Here is a 23,950-nt window from a genome sequence, read left to right on the forward strand (position 1 = left end):
AAGCTGCGACATCACTTGTTTTTTTGTCTCTCTCCAAACAGACAATATCCTGTTTTCCCTTTGATTTGACTGCTTTCCCAGCGCCTCACGACCTGTCTTCTCGTTATCTAGTTAGTCTAGATAAATGATCATCTAAAAAACAATTACTTGTAGCAACCTTCTCTTATCCAGTAAAATGTGTTGATATCGTCCTTTCTGGGGATGCGTTGGTACAACCTTATGGTATTATGCCAGTGCTTTTAGTCTTCCCTCTCTTCATGCATCGTCTGCACAGATCTGAAGATCGCCTCTCGTTTTTCCTTGATACTACCTTAAATATCTCCAAACATCTCCCCACCCCAACACATCTGATTCAATTAGGACATTAGAAGCCCAGTGATAAGACTGAAGTCACTCCTCCGCCACGGCTGATTGTAAGGTTTGCACTGGAGTCTGCATAAACACTCAAATAGAAACAAACTGAGTATTCAGTTAAATAATGTGTATTGCAAGGAAGATACACAACTATATTGCTGGTATCTACAGTACTGCTTTGCCGTGTAGTATCGAGGGCCTTTATACAGTGATTCTGTAACCACTCAATAAAGAAGAGGCTTATTGAATCATCCCTTATTTCTTAATGAAACACATGAAGTTTAGAGGGAGGACTGTCAAGTGACTTGTAGTCTTATGACTCGGACTGAAGAGGAGGGGGGCGATGGAGACTGGACTTCATAACGGTATACATTTATTCAGAGGTGAAGTTGAACATAAACAGTACACTGTTTGTGATTCTGATGCAGTCTATGCTGAACATATTCAATTCGCATTATAGATGCCAAGCTGTACAAAATGGCAGTATGACAAGGAGATCAAGTACAGGCGAATGAAACCCATGCACATTTATGGGACTCCCATACAATAAGCAATGGGGCTGAGTTTGCAGAGAAATACTGTTTATGTTTATTTCAAGTACATGTTAATGGTGTAATGCAGAAATGTGGTAAATTGAGAGTTGGGATGCCACACATGACTAGGTTAAACATACCTTCCTAACCATCTTGTTTAAATGGTCGATTTCAGCACATTGGTCCCTCTTTCACTTCATATCCAGGATAAAACACACACATACCGTTTGTATACAACTATAGATAGGGGCTCTTCTCTTTCCTTGATTCCTCTCCTCATCTACTTCTCAAAATGCATTGGAGGAGAAGACCAGAGGGGAGGAACCTTTTATCTTTCTTCCCTCTGATCTTCTCCTCCAATGCATTTTTGAGAAGGAACCAAGGAGAGAGGAAACAATGAAGAAAGATGAATTGAGTCATTCACTACATAATGAGTTTAGTACAACCCCTGTTGGAGGAAAGTGGGCATTGCTCGTCTGTCGACCAGCTGCCGCCGCAGCCTGACCACGGCAGAGTCCACCTGCTCTGCGGCCCTCTTGCTGTGCAGGTTGTCCACCCGCTCCAGACATGTGCCCTGTAGCCTGACGAGCTCCTCTTTAGAGGACAGCAGGCAGCGTCTCTACACAGAACTACCATGAGAGAAAAACACAGGACTCAGAGGGCTGAATTCTAACATGAGAACAAGCACTTAACTCGACAATTGCATAAATCATGCATTGATGTCAATGGAAGACTTGCACAGAAATTTGAGTCTACTACAGTAAAATGGCTAAGTACATAATATAAGAGAAAGAGTGTCAATCATGTTCGGTTTTAGAGGAAGACCATTGGTTACTTGTATGAGATGAGCAGCCTCAGGTAACTGGGTCCCAGGGTGTCTGTGGTAAACATTTACTATAGGCCTGTTCAGTTTTTCTGGAAAGCATATCCCCGCTGTACTCAGGGCCCTGGAAAACACATGACAACATAAGAAGTTAGGGGTGGAGTAGTGAAGTCACCCACTACAACATTATTACACCAACATTAGTGGCTCTTTCTTGACCAAATAAGCACAGATACAGACACCATCTCCAATGCACACTCTTATCCATGACAAAGCCTACAGATGGTTCCACTCACATACTGACCAGTGCTCTGTCATGGCTGTGATGAATGCAGTTCAGCTGCCTCTGTTAGCGGAAAATGGCCAGCCTGGAGGCTGCGGACATAATTGTGAGATTTTGCTGTGCGAGAGAATGAGAGTTTTACTATTTTGACTTCTAAATGTTAAATACTATCGTATGTCCCATGCTGTACCTTCAGAGTGACTGTCTCAGCTATTTTCTTCACTGACAGTACCGTGGGCAGCTTTTTGCCTTGTGATGGCATTGCCAATCATCTGCCTGATGTTCTCTCGTAGCAGCTGGGATTGGTTCACAACCAGAGTGGTAGACTCCAGAACCTACTTACATTCTGAGAGAAGGGAAAGATGTGGGTAATTCTTTATTTTACAGACCTGTTTCAGCTGATATTTGCCTAGTATCCACTAAGAGTGTATAGTAGAAATGGGCAATTTGTGGGACTAACAAGCAAATGGTAAGCCTACAGCTGCTGGTTTAAATAAATCCCAAATAAATAAATGGCTATTATGTAACTACATAGTCACCATGTAGTGTTTAAGACAAAAACTAGGTGAATCACTGACAAAAAAGTGTAACCACAATAGGCACTATATGGGACAAGGTGACATCAATGCAGTGCCGTAAACTGTGTTACATTAGTACAGTATGCTATTAACATAACACCTGGAGTGAATGGGCCAATAGGCTCTGGTAGTTTTGAGGCCTTGGGAGGGAGTTCCCTGTCTCCCTGCAGAGAGAGGGAGAGTGAGAGAGGTAGAAGCTCCAGAACACGCGCTTTCTCACTGGCACAGTCCAACAGCTGCCTACTGCACTGACCCAGGGTCTATACATGGCAAGAGAGAGAGAGAAATAAGGGCTTTTTTTTATTTACAGGTATATCAATAGCAAATCAAGGGATATCTTGACAACTTTCTTGAATAGGCATTAGCATAACTCTAAAAACTTCGTTTTTGTAAGCTTCTGACCCACTGGAATTGTGATACAGTGAATTATAAATTAAATCATCTGTCTGTTAAACAATTGTTGGAAAATTACTTGAGTCATGCACAAAGTAGATGTCCAAAGAAACTTGCCAAAACTAGTTTGTTAACAAGAAATGTGTGGAGGTTGAAAAACGAGTTTCAATGACTCCAACCTAAGTGTATGTAAACTTCCAACTTTAACTGTATAGCCAACAAGATTGAACATAGTGCACATTCCTTCACTATTAATTTAATTCATCATAACTTTAAAATAAACTCTCACCATTTTCTCTGTGGTTTTGAGATCTGAGTTTATTCTTACACATGAGCACCACCACTTCAATTGTGTCTGTGCGCCTCGGGGTAAACTCGGCAGCGCTACTGCTCCGCGCACGTCTGACAGACCCTGACCATCCTGCGTTGGTTTGCCACACCAACTGTTCTGCTCGTCGTATAGAGTGCACGGTATCATCTCGCCAGACTGCGGTCCTATCGGCACAGAGGCGAGGGGAACTGACTGAACAGGCATTTATTTACTTAAGCCTCTTTTTTTTACATTTAAACTCAGCAAAAAAAAATAAACGTCCTCTCACTGTCAACTGCGTTTATTTTCAGCAAACTTAACATGTGTAAATATTTGTATGAACATAAGATTCAACAACTGAGACAAACCGAACAAGTTCCACAGATGTGTGACTAACAGAATTGGAATAATGTGTCCCTGAACAAAGGGGGGGTCAAAATCAAAAGTAACACTCAGTATCTGGTGTGGCAACCAGCTGCATTAAGCACAGCAGTGCATCTCCTCCTCATGGACTGCACCATATTTGCCAGTTCTTGCTGTGAAATGTTACCCCACTCTTCCACCAAGGACGGGGGGGGGGGCCCTTGCCCTCACCCTCCGATCCAACAGGTCCCAGACATGCTCAATGGCATTGAGATCCGGGCTCTTCGCTGGCCATGGCGGAACACTGACATTCCTGTCTTGCAGGAAATCACACACAGAACGAGCAGTATGGCTGGTGGCATTGTCATGCTGCAGGGTCATGTCAGGATGAGCCTGCAGGAAGGGTACCACGAGAGAGGAGGATGTCTTCCCAGTAACGCACAGCATTGAGATTGCCTGCAATGACAACAAGCTCAGTCCGCTGCTGTGACACACCGCCCAGGACCATGACGGACCCTCCACCTCCAAATCGATCCCGCTCCAGAGTACAGGCCTTGTTGTAACACTCGTTCCTTCGACGATAAACACAAGTCCGACCATCACCCCTGGTGAGACAACCGCGACTCGTCAGTGAAGAACACTTTTTGCGAGTCCTGTCTGGTCCAGCGACGGTGGGTTTGTGCTCATAGGCGACGTTGTTGCCGGTGATGTCTGGTGAGGACCTGCTTTACAACAGGCCTACAAGCCCTCAGTCCAGCCTCTCCCAGCCTATTGCAGACAGTCTGAGCACTGATGGAGGGATTGTGCGTTCCTGGTGTAACTCGGGCAGTTATTGCCATTCTGTACCTGTCCCGCAGGTGTGATGTTCGGATGTACCGATCCTGTGCAGGTGTTGTTACACATGGTCTGCCACTGAGGATGATCAGCTGTCCGTCCTGTCTTAGGCGTCTCAGTACAGACATTGCAATGTATTGCCCTGGCCACATCTGCATTCCTCATGCCTCCCTTGCAGCATGCCTAAGGCACATTCACGCAGATGAGCAGGGACCCTGGGCATCTTTCTTTTGGTGTTTTTCAGAGTCAGTAGAAAGGCCTCTGGTGTCCTAAGTTTTCATAACTGTGACCGTAATTGCCTACCGTCTGTAAGCTGTTAGTGTCTTAACGACCGTTCCACAGGTGCATGTTCATTAATTGTTTATGGTTCTTTGAACAAGCATGGGAAACAGTGTTTAAACAGTTTACAATTAAGATCTGTGAAGTTATTTGGATTTTAACAAATTATCTTTGAAAGACAGGGTCCTGAAAAAGGGACGTTTCTTTTGTATTTATTAATTACCAGGTCTCTTTAGATTAGGTTACTAAATTACAACAAGTTCACCTCAACCTCCGAGGGTCAAATAAATTAGTGTTAAATATTATCTCCAAAACAACAGTTCCCACGTAACCAGAAACCATGGTCCTGCTTGTGATTGGACAAGAGTTCAGTCAGTTTTGGGGTTGACTGAGGTCATGTTGAGATGGGATCCAGCTTTTGTCAAACTTACGCCCCCAAAAATATTTATTGCGAACACTAACTGCTACGTTAATTCTCCTAACCTGCTGCGTATGTTCTCCTAAACCGCCTACAAAAAGTACTTTCTGACAAATGCTGGATCCCTTCTTGCCATGACCGTTGACTGGGGATCATATTCCAAGTGTGAAGTACAGAGCAAAAGAGACACCCGCGGGTCATGAAAGTCCCTTTGATCATCCATGACATACAAGTACATGCAATGAAAACAGACTAGATTCAATCATGTAGAGAGTTGTATTTCTCAATCTCACAAAGACTTTAAAACAATTAAAACATGGCAGACATAAAATTAAACCTTTCCCAAAATAAATGTATCAAACCATTCTGTAGTAAAATTGAACCTGCCAAAAAGTACCAAAATATTTTGGGGTAAAAAATGTAATCCCCTTTATGACAATCACAATACCAAGCAGAATGATGGAGCTAATTTGTAAAGAAATTGGCAGTGTGAACACTAATAGCCCATTCTGACAAAAAGACACAGAACTTAAAATAAAATCACAGAACTTACAGTATGACACCAATAAGGAAAGCTCTTGGGAAACTGCGACATCAAATTGTCCAGATTCAACACAATAATAATCCCCCTTCTGATAGCACGTATCAAGAAGGCTGCACTACACTATGCCCTGAAGGACACATTAACAAATCTCATCATACATTTCCCCATGTCCCATTCTACTAGTTAATCAATGTCTGACATGGACCAAAGTGTATTTTGAATAAGCATAAATAGAACTCCCGGGAAATGAAATTATTTGAACTGTCTGTATTGATACATTTCATTGACAGAGTACTACCATTTAAGCAAAATATTTCAAAACATACTTTGGTCCATGTCAGACATTAACTACTAGCATACTTCATCAATATGAATATACAAATATGAATGATGCCAAAACAGAGTAATAACATCACTATTGACAAATATCCAGTCAAGAGTTTTGTAAAGGCCATAAATTCTTTTAACAGAAAAACCAAGGCTTGCCTGCCAAGGCAAGATGCAACTAGTGCAAATGTGCAAAACACAACCTTTTCAATGGGCCTACATGCAATTGTAATTAGTAGTAAACTACCTGTGGAGAAAATGTTGGTTCATGCAACTCATCTATATAAAATGTGCATTGTACCTTCATGGTTCTATGTTTTTTGCTCTTTCACTATCTTGTTTGTCTCTTTCATAATGTGTGTTTGACAGCAATCATGGGTTCAAGTTTGTTCAGCAGGTTCTGTTGAAGTTCTTTGAGTAGATGATCCCGTTCTTCGGAATCCAGGAGAACTTGCTAAATAAAACAAGTTTACAAATCAAAATAGTCAGTTAATTTGGTCCGACCTTTAGTGCTTTTCTAAAGTCATGTATGGGCATACCTCGCTCATGTACGGACATACCTCAATGAGTTTGTCTCTCTTCTCCAGGCTCTCCCTCAATTTCCTCTCCTCCCTCTCTTTGTCATCCATTTCGCTCCGCCAGGCTCGCTGTGCCTCCTTGTTCTCCTTCCCGCTCTCCCTCAGGTCGTTGAGTGTGTCGTTGAGTTGCTTTGACAGCGAAGACACCGTCTGACTATGATTCTGCTGCTGCTCCTTGAGAAGGCAGGGGAAAATATGGGAAGAGAGGAAAGGTATGGGTTCTAATGACCAAACTATATTATAGGCTTGGTATTTTAGATACCTCACTGAAGATGACCTGAATTGTGTAAAAGACAATGGAAGACACAGCACATCTCAGTATATAGAGGGAGCCTCTTACTAGTCTTACATGGCTTCCCCTTCACTGATATGAAAGACGGGAGAGTGGATGCTTTCACCAATCCCTATCCTCGTTTGTACTCACCTGCACTATACCCTGATAGTCCTGCAGGGCGGTGGTGAGCTTGGAGAACTCCCGGCACATGGCGGCGCTGTGCTCCTCTCTGTCCTGTAACCAGGCTATCACTAGGCTCTCCTTCTCCTTCAGCTGAGAGGCCAGAGCCCCCTCAGCCCCGCCTCCTGACACCCCTTGGCTAATCACAGAGTCCGACAGTGCCTAGGGGGAAAGAAAACAAGTTATGAGGAGGAAAGTCTCTCTGAAGCCAGTCAAAAGAGCTACATGTAGAATTTTTGCATTGTAATTTCAAAAAAAGTCCATATAATAGCTGCAGTAGTAGTGGAATGATAGTGTTTCACAATATTTTTTCACCCCAAAATACTTTTGGGCCAATACAAAAATCGCATTCTAAAATGCAGACCTATTTGACAACAAAAGCGTACGTCGCTAATTCTCTATGATTTTGCTATACAACATTCCTGTAGATTGTTCTAAAACTATTATTTGGTTAACAGTAATAGCCTATATATTATGTTGATTCCCACTTTAAAAGTATCTGCCTGTCCCTGTTTCGCAGTCTGCTGCTGTGTGAGTGAGCTGCTCACTCCCTCTCCCCACATTGTGCAAGGACAAATGGAACAATACAGAAATTTCACATTTGGAGCAACTTTGACATTTGGAGAAATGTGGATAAACGTCAGAATCTGATGTCAAAATTGGTAAAACTGAGGTCTTGTTGTACAATGAACAAAAATGTGGCCTTTAATTGGAGACAATTAAAGGCCACACTAAAATGTGCAGTTGTCACAACACAATGCCACAGATGTCTCAAGTTGAGGGAGTGTGCAATTGGCATGCTGACTGCATAATAATTTCTCTACCATAAGCTCTGTCGTTTTAGGGAATTTTACAGTACGTCCAACTGGCCTCACAACCACACACCACCTGTTTGGCAACGTGTTGGCGAGCGGTTTGCTAATGTCAACATTGTGAACACAGTGCCCCATGGTGGCGGTGGGGTTATGGTATGGGCAGGAATAAGCTATGGACAATAAACACAACTGCATTTTAATCGATGGCAAATTGAATGCACAGAGATATCGTGATGAGATTCTGAGGGCCATTGTCGTGCCATTTATCTGCTGCCATCACCACATATTTCAACAATATACCGCCTGGGCTCAGGTCACAAGGATCTGTACACAATTCCTGGAAGCAGCAAATGTCTCAGTTCTTCAATGGCCTGTGTACTCACCAGACATGTCACCCATTGAGCATGTTTGGGATGTTCTGGATTAACATGTACAACAGCGTGTTCCAGTTCCCGCCAATATCCAGCAACTTCGCACAGCCATTGAAGAGTGGGACAACATTCCATAGGCCACAATAAACAGCCTGATCAGCTCTATGCATAGGAGATGTCACTCTGCATGAGGTAAATGGTGGTCACACTAGATACTGACTTTCTGATCCACGCCCCTACCTTTTAAAAAAAAGCATCTGTATTCCCAGTCATGTGAAATCCATAGATTATGCCTAATGAATTTATTAATCTTTGAAAATGCAGCATTTATATTTTTGTTGAGTATACATAAAATAGCAGAGGCCCATCAATTAGCCCACATGTCTATATAGCAACAATATCATATTTAGAGTTAGCAGTGTTTTGAGCTAAGTGTTAACTCGGCAAAAAAATAAAGTCCCTTTTTCAGGACCCAGTCTTAATAATTTGTAAAAATCCAAATAACTTCACAGATCTTCATTGTAAAGGGTTTAAACACGTTTTCCCATGCTGGTTTAATGAACCATAAACAATTAATGAACATGCACCTGTGGAACGGTCGTTAAGACACTAACAGCTTACAGACGGTAGGCAATTAAGGTCACAGTTATGAAAACTTAGGACACCAGAGGCCTTTCTACTGACTCTGAAAAACACCAAAAGAAAGATGCCGAGGGTCCCTGCTCATCTGCGTGAACGTGCCTTAGGCATGCTGCAAGGGAGGCATGAGAACTGCAGATATGGTCAGGGCAATAAATTACAATGTCCGTACTGTGAGACGCCTAAGACAGCGCTACAGGGAGACAGGATAGCTGATTGTCCTCGCAGTGGCAGACCACGTGTAACACCTGCACAGGATCGGTACATCCAAACATCACACCTGCGGGACAGGTACAGGATGGCAACAATAACTGCCCGACTTACACCAGGAACGCACAATCCCTCCATCAGTGCTCAGACTGTCTGAGGGGCTGGACTGAGGGCTTGTAGGCCTGTTGTAAGGCAGGTCCTCACCAGACATCAACAACTTTGCGTATGGGCACAAACCCACCGTTCGCTGGACCAGACAGGACTGGCAAAAAGTGTTCTTCACTGACGAGTCGCGGTTGTCTCACCAGGGGTGATGTTCGGATTTGCGTTTATCGTCGAAGGAATGAGTGTTACAACAAGGCCTGTACTCTGGAGCGGGATCGATTTGGTGGTGGAGGGTCCATCACGGTCTGGAGTGGTGTGTCACAGCATCAGACTGAGCTTGTTGTCATTGCAGGCAATCTCAATGCTGTGCATTGCAAGGAAGACATCCTCCTCCCTCATGTGGTACCCTTCCTGCAGGCTCATCCTGACATAACCCTCCAGCATGACAATGCCACCAGCCATACTGCTCGTTTTGTGCGTAATTTCCTGCAAGACAGGAATGTCAGTGCTCTGCCATGGCCAGCGAAGAGCATGGATCTCAATCCCATTGAGCACGGATCTCAATCCCATTGAGCACGTCTGGGACCTGTTGGATCGGAGGGTGAGGGCTAGGGCCATTCCACCCAGAAATGTCTGGGAACTCGCAGGTGCCTTGGTGGAAGAGTGGGGTAACATCTCACAGCAAGAACTGGCAAATATGGTGCAGTCCATGAGGAGGAGATGCACTGCAGTGCTTAATGCAGCTGGTGGCCACCCCAGATACAGACTGTTACTTTTTTATTTTGCCCCCCCCCCCTTTGTTCAGGGACACATTATTCCAATTCTGTCAGTCACATGTCTGTGGAACTTGTTCAGTTTGTCACAGTTGTTGAATCTTCATACAAATATTTACACATGTTAAGTTTGCTGAAAATAAAAGCAGTTGACCGTGAGATATAGATATACATTACCAGTCAAAAGTTGACATACCTACAATGGTTCTTTATTTTTACTATTTCTACATTGTTGAATAATCATGTAGTAACCAAAAAAGTGAAACAAATCAAGATTCTTCAAAGTAACCACCCTTTGCCTTGATGACAGGTTTGCACACGCTTGGCATTCTCTCAAACAACCCCATGAGGTAGTCACCTGGAATGCCTTTCAATTGAGGTGTGCCCTGTTAAAATATCATTTGTGGGATTTCTTTCCTTCTTAATGCATTTGAGCCAATCAGGTGTGTTGTGATAACATAGGGCTATCTTCTGTATACCACCCCTATTTGGCAAAAGACCAAGTCGATATTATGGCAAGAACAACTCAAATAAGCAAAGAGAAACTACAGTCCATCATTACTTTAAGACATGAAGATCAGTCATTGTGGAACATTTCAAGAACCTTTAAAGTTTCTTCAAGTACATTCGCAAAAACCATCAAGTGGTATGATGAAACTGGCTCTTATGAAGACTCAGAGTTACCTCTGCTGCAGAGGATACGTTCATTAGAGTTATCAGCCTCATAAATGCAGCCTAAATTAATGCTTCACAGAGTTCAAGTAACAGACATCTCAACATCAAATGTTCAGAGGAGACTACTTGAAATCAGGCCTTCATGGTCAAATTGCTGCAAAGAAACCACTACTAAAGGACACCAATAACTTGCTTGGTCCAAGAAACGAGCAATGGACATTAGACTGGTGGAAATATGTCCTTTGGTCTGATGAGTCCAAATGGGAGATTTTTTGGTTCCAACCACCGTGTCTTTGTGAGATGCAGAGAAGGTGAACGGATGATCTCCGCGTGTGTGGTTTCCACCATGAAGCATGGTGGTGTAATGGTGTGGGGGTGCTTTGCTGGTGACACTGACAGTGATTTATTTGGAATTCAAGGAACATTTTACCAGAATGGCTACCACAGCATTCTGCAGTGATACGCCATCACATCTGGTTCACGCTTAGTGGAACTATCATGTGTTTTTCAACAGGACAATGACCAAACACACATTCGGGCTGTGAAAGGGCTATTTGACCAAGGAGAGTGATAGAGTGTTGCATCAGATGACCTGGCCTCTACAATCACTGGACCTCAACCCAATTGAGATGGTTAGGGATGAGTTGGACCGCAGAGTGAAGGAAAAGCAGTGGGAACTCCTTCAAGACTGTTGGAAAAGCATTCCAGGTAAAGCTGGTTGAGAGAATCTCAAGAGTGTGCAAAGCAGTCAAGGAAAAGGGTGGCTACCTTACAGAATATACAATATATTGTGATTTGTTTAACACTTATTTGGGTACTACATGATTCCATATGTGTTATTTCATAGTTTTGATGTCTTCACTATTATTCTGCAATGTAGAAAATAGTAAAAAAAAAAAAAATCCTGGAATGAGTAAGTGTGTCCAAACTTTTTACTGGACATGTAGATGCACAAAGAGCCAAAAATAAATCTGATAATTCTGGATCCTATTTTGACGGATTTCACATCAATTTAGCAATCATGCATTCCCTGGATATGTTAGATAAATAGCTTACTTTTGAAATATTAGTCTACCATTCTACTCAGTTGACTTACATGGCACTGTAAAAATGTGTCAAGAGTCCTTTCGCTAATGCAAAGTAACTGTCCATTAAAACCGTTTTATTGCAACATTCCCTCTAATTTTTTGGGGCACGGTAACTTGAACTTCGTGCAACTTCTGGCACGCGTCTACAGTGAACACTGTAGGCTGTACCCTTACAGTGTTAGACAGTAGCCAATAGGCTATTGTGGCTATTTCAGCATAATGTTGGCCTACCAACAAAACAGTATGAATCCCATAACATTTTCACATGGAAATAGCTTATGATTTCAATGATTTAGCCTACAGTAGCCTATATGTGGTGTTCAATGCAGGCCTACATTGCATAAGACTTCTAAAACATTATGAAGTGCTTGACATTAATTCATGATTTTTTTTTTTACCGGGTCTGTAACATGGGCCAAATAAATGACTGTAAATTGCATTTTATTGTGTTGTATGATGCAAGAAACCACTTTAGAAAATAAAATGTATTATTATTACCACGCAGAGAATTAGACCATGTAGGCTACCCCTCTATTGGCTTATTTGCATATTCAAGCCCGTCTTAAAAAACAACACCCCTTTAGATATAATCTTTTTTTTACCAAGACAGCTTGAAATGTAGCTTACTTGTTTTGTGTTCTTGTAGGAAGCACTAACACCCATTGCTGACCTATACTTATCTATAACTGGGCTAATAACTTGCTAACTAGGAAAGAATATCAACAAATGTGCAGATGCAGGGCTCTGCAGTCTGATCTGAACTGAAAAGCTCAAGACCGCTGATGGGCTACACCCTCCAATAGAATTCTACTCTGTTGCACTCTGTCTACAACAAAATCTGACTCAATTTTGCAAAGTCCGATTTGTACTCATTTGTTGCATTGAAAAGGGGCTGATATAATGTTGATTCGATCACAGAAAAAAAGCGTTGATCTATATAGTGCAAACTAAAGGGGAGAACTCGGTGAAGTTCTCTCTCTTGTGTCTCTGTGTGGCTGCACACACGCGTAGCTTAGAGGGAACATTGCATTGTAATCTATTTATTGTTATCAAGCAAAATAGTTATTCATCTCAATGTGACTTTGTCCATATTGTCCAGCTCTAGTACCTACTCCCCAAAAATATTTATTGCCGATTTATCATATTTTATAATTTTTTTCAATTTAAATTTATCGTGATATGGATTTTTATCCATATTGCCCAGCTCTAGAAACTGCACCCCTCCTCTCTAACATCGGTATCAATAAAAGGCGTGGTCATCTCCTACTCAAGCACAAGGAACAACGGCAAACTGTGGCAAGCAGCCAACGTAGAAATCGCCCTGTCATTTCCTAGTTGCATAAAATCTGCACCCTTAAAACTATTTCAGTTTATGTGAGAAAACATGCACTGAATAGTGTAGGGAATGATTGTACCATCTAAATCGCAGTGAAATATCTCCGACTGCTTGAAGTTGGTCGACGAAACTGAACGCAAAATAGCCTCCATCATGGTCCATGCTACCCGGGATCCTTGGATGTCGGATAGCACTAACCTCTCCACCGTATTGCAGGGAAATGGGATGCGTGGGAGTGGAAAAGAGTTGTTTTAAAAAATAAAATAAGAGTTGTCGTAATTCACCTTGCTTCCACATGGGTGAGAATGGACATGTAGCACCTTTAACTTGAATAACAGAGGTCAGTGCATGCAGCACTGGTTACTGAACCTGACAAACAATTGTGGGCACACTAAAAAGAGATATCTGGAATCAATTCTATTTAGATCAGGAATGGTCAAACGAACAGATAATCAAATCAATCAAAACACCATCTTTCAAGACATCTGGGTCTCAGAGTAGGAGTCCCACAGCACACCTCATTTAATTCAACCTATAGAGACACTGTAGGTTGAGGTGATCCCCCTCACCTGCATGTCTTTCTGAGAGCTCTTTAGTGCCTCCTTCAGGCAGAGGAGAAGTGACTCTTTCTCCTGTAGGACTGCTGTGAGGGCCTGGTCCCGCTGTCTCCACACTTCCCTCTCCTTCTGCACCTCCCGCTGCACTCGCGACTTCTCAACCAGCTCCACTCTCAGTTCCTGGGGGTTAGAAGAAAAACAGGGCCCTTATGGGAGAAATGACTAGTAACACCTTTGACTGAATGACTGTAGTGTATCCAGCACAATATGTTAATTTTGTTAATGAATTTGAGTTAATACATCCAAGTGAAAGAGCGTGAGGGTGTGTGTGTTCTACAGCAGCTGCCGTACACTGGTAGCACAGCAATCACACGTGCGGGCTTTCAACATTAGACTCACATTGATGATGTCCTGGTTACATTGGAGCACAGCGTTGAGTGTGGAGAGGTCTTTCTCCCGGTCTCTCCCAGCCTTCTTCAGTGCCTCCAGCTCGCTCTCCATCCTCTTCTCCCTCTCACTCACCTCAGAGAGCAGAGCCTCCAGGGCTAGCTAATGAAGTGGTAGAACACAAGACATCAGCAAAATAACCTTGTACAGAAATGTTCTATATCCCATACAACAGGTGGGTCTATCCCGAATGCTGATTGGCTAAAACCGCATTCCAGCCAGTGTCTATTCCACAAGTTGCCACCGGCTAAATCTATGACGTTAAAATGCCTATTTACTCTGTTCCATCTGACTGCGCAATCCACTGTCATCAGCCCAGTCAAGCAATTTATGAACTTGATTTCCACTATTAAAAGTATCTAGACATTCTCAGATTTCTTTTAGACTAACATTTTGCTGTGTTGTTGGCTAGCTCCTGACAAGTGTGCACATTTTCTATGCTAAGAGAAATCGCACCTCATTAGCTCATTGTTTTGGATGTATCAAAATAAATGTCACTAGAAAACAGCGGAAACAAATGCAAATACTTTGCTGTTATTCTGGCTGCACTTTTTAACGTGACTAAGTTAGCCATAGTTGGCTAGCTAGCAAGCAAGGGATAAGAACATTGCCAGCCAGTATGGTAATGGAACATTTAGAACGAAGGACTGGGTCGCGTCTAGATACAGAACAAACGTAGTCTCGGGCCCAACAACACCCATGCCAATATATCCTCCAAACACCGGCTTCTCTGGCATTATCACTTAAGTAATGTCATTTAAAAAGGAAATATTCAGACATTTTATTGTCCATGCTTTGACAGTCTACACAAGTTTATTTGGTGATTTTATTGTAAACCAATAGCTTATTCAAATCATAATCAAATGGGATCAATCTTAACCCTCACCTTATTGTCGGAGAGAGTTTGTTTCAGATTGTCAGTGAGTGCCTGTGTTAGTCTGTCAGCCACGTCTGTCCCTGTCCCCACCTCAACGCACATCTTCCTGATCAGACACATGCACTCCTGAGAGACAGGAAGACAGGAAATTAATTTCTGATCATGGAATAACACATGGCTTGTCCCAGAGATGGCATCAGAAAAGGACTTGATGTGGTAAGAAAAAAAAAGACATTAAAATGACATCAATTACACCAGAATACAAAAACTGCATTTAAACAAATGTCTCAATGATAAATATTGCGACAATGATAGTTAAGAAAACAGGGTTTGCCCCAACCACTCACGGTTGGGACAATTTGGGTTGATAATTGGATTTCTTGATTATTGTTATTATTTTATTTTTTTATGGATTATTTGTGTACCTGCTTGACATTTTACTGCATTGTTAGGAGCTAGTAATATAAGCATTTAATTGCACCCGCTATAACATCTGCTAAACTGTGTACATGACCAATAAATGTGACAAAAATACACATAGAACCGGTCAAAACGTTTGGACACACCTACTCATTCAAGGGTTTTTGTTTATTTTGACCATGTTCTACATTGTAGAGTAATAGTGAAGACATCAAAACTATGAAATAACATATGGAATCATGTAGTAACCAAAAAAGTGTTAAATCAAAATATTTTATATTTGAGGTTCTTCAAAGTAGCCACCCTTTGCCTTGATGACAACTTTACACTCAACCAGCTTCATGAGGTAGCCACCTGGAATTATTTTAGTACATATTTATTTTAGTACAAGTTTAGTACATATGCTGAGAACTTGTTGGTTGCTTTTCCTTCACTCTGTGGGCCAACTCATCCCGAACCACCTGAATTGGGTTGAAGTCAGGTGATTGTGGATGCAGCACTCCATCACTCACCTTCTTGGTCAAATACCTCTTACACAGCCTGGAGGTGTTTTGGCTCATTGTCCTGTTGAAAAACAAATGATTGTCCCACTAAGCGCAAACCAGATGGGATGGAGTATTGCTATAGAATGCTGTGGTAGCCATGCTTGTTAAGAGTGCCTTGAATTCTAAATAAATCACAGTGTCACCAGCAAAGCACCCCCACACCACCTCCTCCATGCTTCACGGTGGGAACCACACACAGTGGTGTAAAGAACTTAAGTAAACAATTATTTCAAGTACTACTTGAAATTGGGGTATCTGTACTTTATTTATATTCTTGACAATTTTACTTCACTACATTCCTAAAGAAAATGTTACATTTTACGCCATATATTTTCCCTGACAACCCAAAGTGCTCGTTAAATTTCAACATAAAATGTGTCCGTCCTTACTGCCTATGGTCAAGTGGACTCACTAAGCACAAATTAATCTTTTGTAAAAGTCTGAGTGTTGAGTGTGCCCCTGGCTATCTGTAAATTTGCTTACTATAAGGAATTTTAAATGATTTATACTTTTACTTTTGATACTTAAGTATATTTTAGCAATAACATCCTTTGAGACTTAAGTACAGCTGAAGTCAGAAGTTTAAATACACTTATGTTGGAGTCATTAAAATTAGTTTTTCAACAACTCCACACATCTCGCTGACAAACTAGTTTTGGCAAATCGGTTAGGACATCTACTTTACGCATGACAAGTCATTTTTCCAACAATTGTTTACAGAGAGATTATTTAACTTATAATTCACTGTATCCCAATTCCAGTGGGTCAGAAGTTTACATACACGAAGTTGACTGTGCCTTTAAACAGCTTGGAAAAGTCCAGAAAACGTGATCATGGCTTTAGAAGCCTCTGATAGGCTAATTGACATCATTTGAGTCAATTGGAGGTGTACCTGTGGATGACTTCAGAAGACTTCAGAAAAGAATTGTACACCTCCACAAGTCATTCATCCTTGGGAGCAATTTCCAAATGCCTGAAGGTACCACGTTCATCTGTACAAACAATAGTAAGCAAGTATAAACACCATGGAACCACGCAGCCGTCATACCGTTCAGGAAGGAGACACGTTCAGTCTCCTAGAGATTAATGTAATTTGGCGCGAAAAGTGCAAATCAATCCCAGAACAACAGCAAATGACCTTGTGAAGATGCTGGAGGAAACAGTATCTATAGCCATAGTAAAACGAGTCCTATATCGATATAACCTGAAAGGCCGCTCAGCAAGGAAGAACCCACTGCTCCAAAACCGGCATAAAAAAAGCCAGACTACGGTTTGCAACTGCACATGGGGACAAAGATCGTACTTTTTGGAGAATCCTGTGGTTCTCTGGTCTGATGAAACAAAAATAGAACTGTTTGGCCATAATGACCATCGTTCTGTTTGGAGGAAAAAGGGGGAGGCTTGCAAAGCTGTAGAATACCATCCCAACCGTGAAGCCCGGGGGTGCAGCATCATGTTGTGGGGGTGCTTTGCTGCAGGAGGGATTGGTGCACTTCACAAAATAGATTGCATCATGAGGAAATTTATGTGGATATATTGAAGCAACATCTCAAAACATCAGTCAGAAAGTTAATGCTTGGTCGCAAATGGGTCTTCCAAATGGACAGTGACCCAAGCATACTTCAAAGTTGTGGCAAAATGGCTTAAGACAAGGATTATTTTCTAGGATTAAATGTCAGGAATTGTGAAAAACAGAGTTTAAATGTATTTGGCTGAGGTGTATGTCAAATTCGACTTAAACTGTATATTTAAAACCAAATACTTATAGGCTTTAACTCAAGTACAATTTTACTGGGTAACATTCACTTGAGTAACTTTCTATTAAGGCATCTATACTTTTACTCAACTATGACAATTGCATCTCACAAAGACACAGCGGTTAGAACCAAAAATCTCAAATATGTACTCATCAGTCCAAAGGACAGATTTGCACCAGTCAAATATCATTTGTCCGTGTTTCTTGGCCCAGGCAAGTCTTCGTATTATTAATGTCCATTAGTATTGGTTTCTTTGCAGCAATTCGACCATGAAGGCCTGATTTACACAGTCTCCTCTGAACAGTTGATGTTGAGATGTGTCTTACTCGAACTCTGAAGCATTTATTTGGGCTGCAATCTGAGGTGCAGCTAATTTCCTATTTCTGATGGTGGTAATTCTAATGAACTTATCCTCTGCAGCAGAGGTAACTCTGGGTCTTCCTTTCCTGTGGCGGTCCTCATGAGTGCCAGTTTCATCATAACGCTTGATTTTGTGACTGCACTTGAAGAAACTTAAAAGTTCTTGAAATTTAACAAGGCACACCTATTAATTTAAATGCATTCCAGGTGACTACATCATGAAGCTGGTTGAGAGGATTCCAAGAGTGTACTGAAGTGTACTGACACCATGAAGCTGTCATCAAGGCAAAGGATGGCTATACTTTTTTGGTTACTACACGATTCCATGTGTTATTTCATAGTTTTGATGTCTTCACTACTATTCAACAATGTAGAAAATAGTAAAACTAACTAAAAACCCTGGAATGAGTAGGTGTGTTCAAACTTTTGACTGGTACTCTATATTAAACCGATTTGATTTAGCCATTTGGCTAACAGACAGTATATGTTAAGCTGAGGAAGTTTGCTCACCCATACAAACTTTAATAGAGTTAGACATTTTGTTTGGGTTTTGTGATGAAAATGGATTCCTATCTGCTAAAACCACTACATCTTAAGTTAGGTCTGGGAGTTTAAGAGCTTGGGGTGTCCATGTTGTGATGGTAACATTCCACTAGCTCAGCCACTGTCTCATTCGTGAGTGAAGTGGATCCCTGTGGTTTAGGCATGACTGCATTGTCTCCCCTCATAGAATCAGTATGAATCACTCACCCGGATAACTCTGTCTCTGCTGAGCAACGAATGCCCCAAACTCTGCAGTAGCAAGTTTCCCCCGTCCTTCTGCGGAAACTGAAAAAGCCATAATCACAACATACACAGGACTTAGATGAAGGATGTTAAGTCAACACAGGGTTGGCATTGTTGCAGCGATAGAAGAGCAGACTAGCCTGGTACTAGATCAGTGTGTGTTTTCTTTCAAACTGATGACAATGACCACAGGCATTGCCAAGACCGCACAAACATATTTGGGACCAGGCTAGAGCAGCAGACCTGTCCATTTTGAAGCCAGTGTCTTGTGGGTGATATATGCCACTATAATACAGTTGATGCTTTAATAGAATGCAGGCAATCAGTTTGCATTATTGTAATAAATTTAGAACATATATTATAAGCCTATAGATTTGCCCCGCAAGTGCCAAGTGTGAAAGTTCCCCACCACAAAAGCTTGATATACTGTGAAACCTCACACAGAGCACACATAATCCCAATGATTGACTTATTTGAATTTTTTCTAGGATTGGGTGGAGCTAATGCCAGATTCCAGGCAAATTAAAATATTTCCTTGTGTAGAGCTTTCTGTGGTGCTCTTAATCGTCAAAGCTCTTCGTGGATTTACAGCTCCCATTCCCAGAATGAACTTGCTAATAGGGCGTGCTAAAATATCCCAAAAACTGGAACTCAAGCTAGACCGGAATCTCAGACGCGAATCTCATGAAATGAGAATCAGTTTAGGTAAGATGCCTTAACAGCTGGGGGTGAGGCCTAGACATGCTAGAACCATAGGTAGATGCATAGTTGGATAACTTGAGTCTACTGTAAGGAGGTAAGGACAAGAGATGCCACTCAGCAGCTGAGTAGCATGTTAATGATCTCTTTATGAAAAGCCATCCTGAGCTGCAGGGCAAACTCCACTAGTTGGGGAAGATTCCAGGGAGATGTGTGTGGTTATATGAGTGCACCTGCATTAAGGAGACACCACCCCCCCAGTCCAGAAACCAAACCAAACTCTAACACACCCATCATTCCATGCATAATGATTTATTTGTGCTTAGTCAACACAAACGTGGCTTAAAGACATAGCTATCCAAGTGATTCTGTAGACGTGTGTGCGCACGCAAGTACATGAAGAGGAAGCATGTTAGGGACACTATGTTCAGGCCATTATATTGCTGTGCACCAGCTGACAAGGCATATACCTGTTTATCTTGTATAAAATGTCAGCAGTCAATTACCATGACAAGGAGTGTCAACCTCAGTTGTACTTGTGTGTGTGCGCGCGCAACCAAATTATCATGACCCTTCAATTCCGCTCACCAATTTATACTGTTTTCTTTCTCAATTGAGTTACTATAAATACTATGGACCGGTTTCCCAGACACAGCCTAGTCCTGGTATAAAAAAATATATAAATGCTTTCATTGGAGAATCTCCATGGAGAATGCTTTTTAGTCCATGAGTAGGCTTCATTTGTGTCTAGGAATCCAGCTGAAAATGTCTAAACTCGGGGGGAATCAATGTCAAATCAATAAACTACTCAGTGCTTACCTTAAGCCAATCCTCTGGTCCACTGACATTAGCTTCTGGTTTGGTTTTGGTCCCGTGTTTAAGCTCAGTTTCTAGGGTCTTGATGCGTGTCATGGCTTGATCAAGCTGTCCTCTCAACTGTCTGACTGCAAGGTGCACTCGACCTGTATTGCTCTGAAATAAAATAATAAAACGTCATTTCGTGAAAGACATAAGTTGTCACTTAATTCTGTTGAAGTCCTTACTCCTGTATTTATAAGTAAGAGAATATTCAGTTGGACTTTTGCACTGGCTCCAGACATTAGATACTAGATGGCATATTACAGACCACTAAGTAAATATTTACACTCCGTGGTAGACGGCGTGATCCACAGACCACAGGCAAGGCAACCAGTCGGAAAATCCTCATTTAGGGCAGAGATATTTTCCTGACCAGGGAAAGGGCCCATTTATAGGCTATGGGAATCCAATCCTAGCCCTACTTATAATCACTTCCTATCATTATTTGGCATGCTGGATTTTGATAGAATATAAGAAAAAAACTCACTTCTCTGTGTAGTGGAATAAACTCGTCCCTCAATTCAGTCAGAACGTCATTTGTCTCTCCGTCCACTTCCTCTCCTCCATTCTCCCGCTCTCCAAAATTCAGCACCCTTGTTACCTCAGGGGAGGATGTCTCACCTACCTCTCCTAAATATCGCCCTTCCCTCTTACCCAAAACGGGAATCTTACTCCCCGAAGGTGAACTGACAGGCTTTCCTTCAATACCTTTCAACTCTCTGAGGACCAGGAGTGACAAATCACCTGGAAAATCAAATGGATCACGGCAACCCAGCGAGTCCAGCGATTGGATGGACTCAGTGCGAGAGGACGCTCGTAAGGAGAGAGTGGATCCAGTCAATGACGCTGGGCTAGAGCTTAGCGACGGCACTCTCGACCAATGAAGAGGCATGCTCTGCGACTTATCCCGCGATAGAGCCAAGGGGGAAAAGGGTTGGAAGGGTAGGCGGCGGGGAACCCCACAAACCGACTCATAGGCGGAGTCGGACACCCTCAGAGAATCACATCCCTCACAATTTTTCCCCATTGTGCATCGTTTCCCCGTTCTCCTGAAGTATGGACATGCGTCCCATTTCTCAGACCAACACTCATACTCTGACAGGACCATGTTCTCCTTCAACATTTCAATGTAACCCTCTCGGTTTCCCATTCCCTCCCCATCCTCCTCACTAGTGCTGCTCCTCATCCGGAAATCCTGAGGGCATCGCTGGCGGTAAGCGCTGCGTACCCACTGCCTGACCTTGTCCCTCTCCTGGGTCAACTTCTGAAGCCTCTCAGAGGATAAGACCCTCACCCTGGAAATGACAGAGTCAAACTTGAAAACCCGCTCTAGAACTGAAACACATTTGCCACACAAGAACTCCCCCCGCCCACTTCCCCGTGGTACGGACTGGCCTAGTATGTGTGTCAGCACAGAGAGAAGGTCCATTGCTTTAGAAGGTGAGGAAAGGGACGAGAGAGAGACCGTGGAGCCAAGAGACATGGTGCTACCTGCAAAGTGGGAAAATAAAACATTAGAACAGACACACGCACATATACGCAGAGAAGTGCGCACACACACACCTCACCCCAGGGGCTGCTTTGAGAAGACCTGGAGAGACTTCCCCTGCCCAGCGAGTCTGATGGGGTCTGAGGCTGACCATCTTTCTTGTTCTGACGCCCAAAGAGCCATCGCCGTTGGTTGCCGTGCAGGTCACCCCCACACACCAGACACTCCTCACCTTTGCCTCTGGAGGACATAGTACACGGAGGGGCTAGAAAATAATGATCTTCAATATTCTGTTGGAATAAAGCAGAAAAGATTCTTCGCTGCATCCTTAACTAAATGTATTCTAAACTTTTTGATCATGGTGTAGATAACGGTTTGATATCTAATCTTAGAATTACATTCTGTATAATATCACTTGCTGGCAGTGACATTCAAATAGGTTTTTCCAAGTCAGAATTGGGTTTTCAAGAGCTGGCTTCACTTTTGGCCCACTTATATATTAAACATTATTATACTAGGCTGTTTAGCCTAATTCAGTTATCTGCTCTCACTAGCTTGCAGCGTAGAGCCTCGATTTTTGCTTTGCCTCAGTGCGCTTTAATATTATAGTGGATGTTTTGCTCAACATGTTGGCTCTTTTAGCACAGAGCTGTGAGTGTTTACAGTTGCAACCCACAGCCGCCTACACGTCGACCTTGAACCACGTTGTCAGTACATTTCGCAAACCGTCAAAGCAACATCAAAAAAACAAGCCTCGCAAACTTTCACGATCTCCCCGCCATTCGTTTCACTGCTCGCTTGTACCTATGATAATTTACTTTAGACAAAAGCAGCCTATTCTATTCCTATACGATATCGAATATCTGTCACCAGCAGCTGTCGTCTCTTTCTGTTGCCAGCGGTACACAACCTATAACCAAAACTAATGACCTGTCTATGCAGTCCTATTTTAAGAGGCGGAGGTGTGTAAATACATTTCATTCCGGCAACGCGGAGTCCGTAACCACGAAAGTTCTAGGCTGTGTTCACGGTCTGAATCAAGTTAAGCAGTAATGACTTCACCAAATTAATTATCCTTCCTTTAAAGATTGCCAAAATCACATATTTGTTTTCTGTGCCTCCACTTTTAGACCATCTGCATGCATAAAGCGTTTGGATAAGTATGGTTTATCTTTCTCGATCAATTAAATCTGGTTTCGCGCTCTGAACACGATAAAGTTGGGAAGTCTTGAACGCGAACATTAATCCCGCTGGCTTCCTCGGTGAAGTTAACCGGGTCCCATCTACATTTGAATGACTTTACCAATGACCACATAGTAAAGAAATACAATTTAAAAAATAAATAAAAGTGTCTTACAATGTCAACCAGGAACTCGAGCGCACTGCAGTTGCCTACACCGGAAAGGAGCTGTGAGTGTGCACTACCTTGCTGACGTCATTAGTCATACCTGGGGTGTATTCATTACGCCAATTCTGTTGCAAAACGTTTCGTAAACGGAACGAAACGGGGAGGGACCCACCTGAATTTGTCCAATAGAACATCTCTGTTTAGACTAATGATTACACCACTGTTTTGAGAAGTGAATGGCCGTAAATCAGCAGTCGATTGGATTATTTTCATAGGCACACTTGTCATTGGTAATATACCGCGCCAGAGCTCCATTTCATTCTACATTTCATTCTGCGGTTTTAGCCTACGGTTTTTAATTTCTGCTCAGATCATGTAATCTATGGAAATCTATGGAACTATGACATTTGCATGCTTGGGCGATTGTGTGCCAACATGGTAGTCCAATGTTTGGTAATTATTTTTAAGATTCAGTCAAATATAAAGATTATACACTATCATCAATCACAAAGATTTATTCAAAGAGAGAAACAAGTCTGATTCACCAGGAGAAGAGTGAAAGCATTGTGCAAGCACACACCATGTGAAATTGAGTTAAATTCAGTGTATTTCCTATTATTGTACAAAAAACACTTGATTTCGCTGTTTCATAATCACAGACCAACAATACTGTATATATAAAAAAAAGGCACTACATACAACTATGATATGTCAATCAAAGACA

The 23,950-nt window shown here is 42.2% G+C and overlaps 1 protein-coding gene across 5 annotated transcripts; it reads right to left on the reverse strand.

Moving 5' to 3' along the window:
• Window positions 1-710: 710 nt before the first annotated feature.
• LOC109902103 (uncharacterized) lies at window positions 711-23,342 on the reverse strand. 5 transcript variants are annotated; one of them, XR_004202473.1, is made up of 15 exons: window positions 23,236-23,342; window positions 21,958-22,168; window positions 20,877-21,880; window positions 20,351-20,503; window positions 18,797-18,874; window positions 14,974-15,090; window positions 14,040-14,189; window positions 13,653-13,820; window positions 7,042-7,233; window positions 6,600-6,791; window positions 5,722-6,493; window positions 2,184-2,831; window positions 2,015-2,110; window positions 1,723-1,834; window positions 711-1,516 (listed from the first exon to the last, which is right to left on the reverse strand). XR_004202473.1 is itself a non-coding variant. In XM_031786676.1 (11 exons), exons 2-11 carry the CDS (start codon window positions 22,127-22,129, stop codon window positions 6,389-6,391), a joined length of 2,331 nt encoding a protein of 776 aa, XP_031642536.1. In that variant the 5' UTR covers window positions 22,130-22,168; window positions 23,236-23,342; the 3' UTR covers window positions 4,949-6,388. The 5 variants fall into 5 exon arrangements, 3 of the variants coding, with proteins under 3 accessions (XP_031642536.1, XP_031642537.1, XP_020353767.1); XR_004202474.1 differs by having other exon boundaries at window positions 21,958-22,118; window positions 23,236-23,335; XM_031786676.1 differs by lacking the exons at window positions 711-1,516; window positions 1,723-1,834; window positions 2,015-2,110; window positions 2,184-2,831 and having other exon boundaries at window positions 4,949-6,493.
• Window positions 23,343-23,950: the final 608 nt, after the last annotated feature.

The sequence above is a fragment of the Oncorhynchus kisutch genome, linkage group LG13 (assembly GCF_002021735.2).
Source record: "Oncorhynchus kisutch isolate 150728-3 linkage group LG13, Okis_V2, whole genome shotgun sequence".
NCBI classification, from domain to species: domain Eukaryota; kingdom Metazoa; phylum Chordata; class Actinopteri; order Salmoniformes; family Salmonidae; genus Oncorhynchus; species Oncorhynchus kisutch.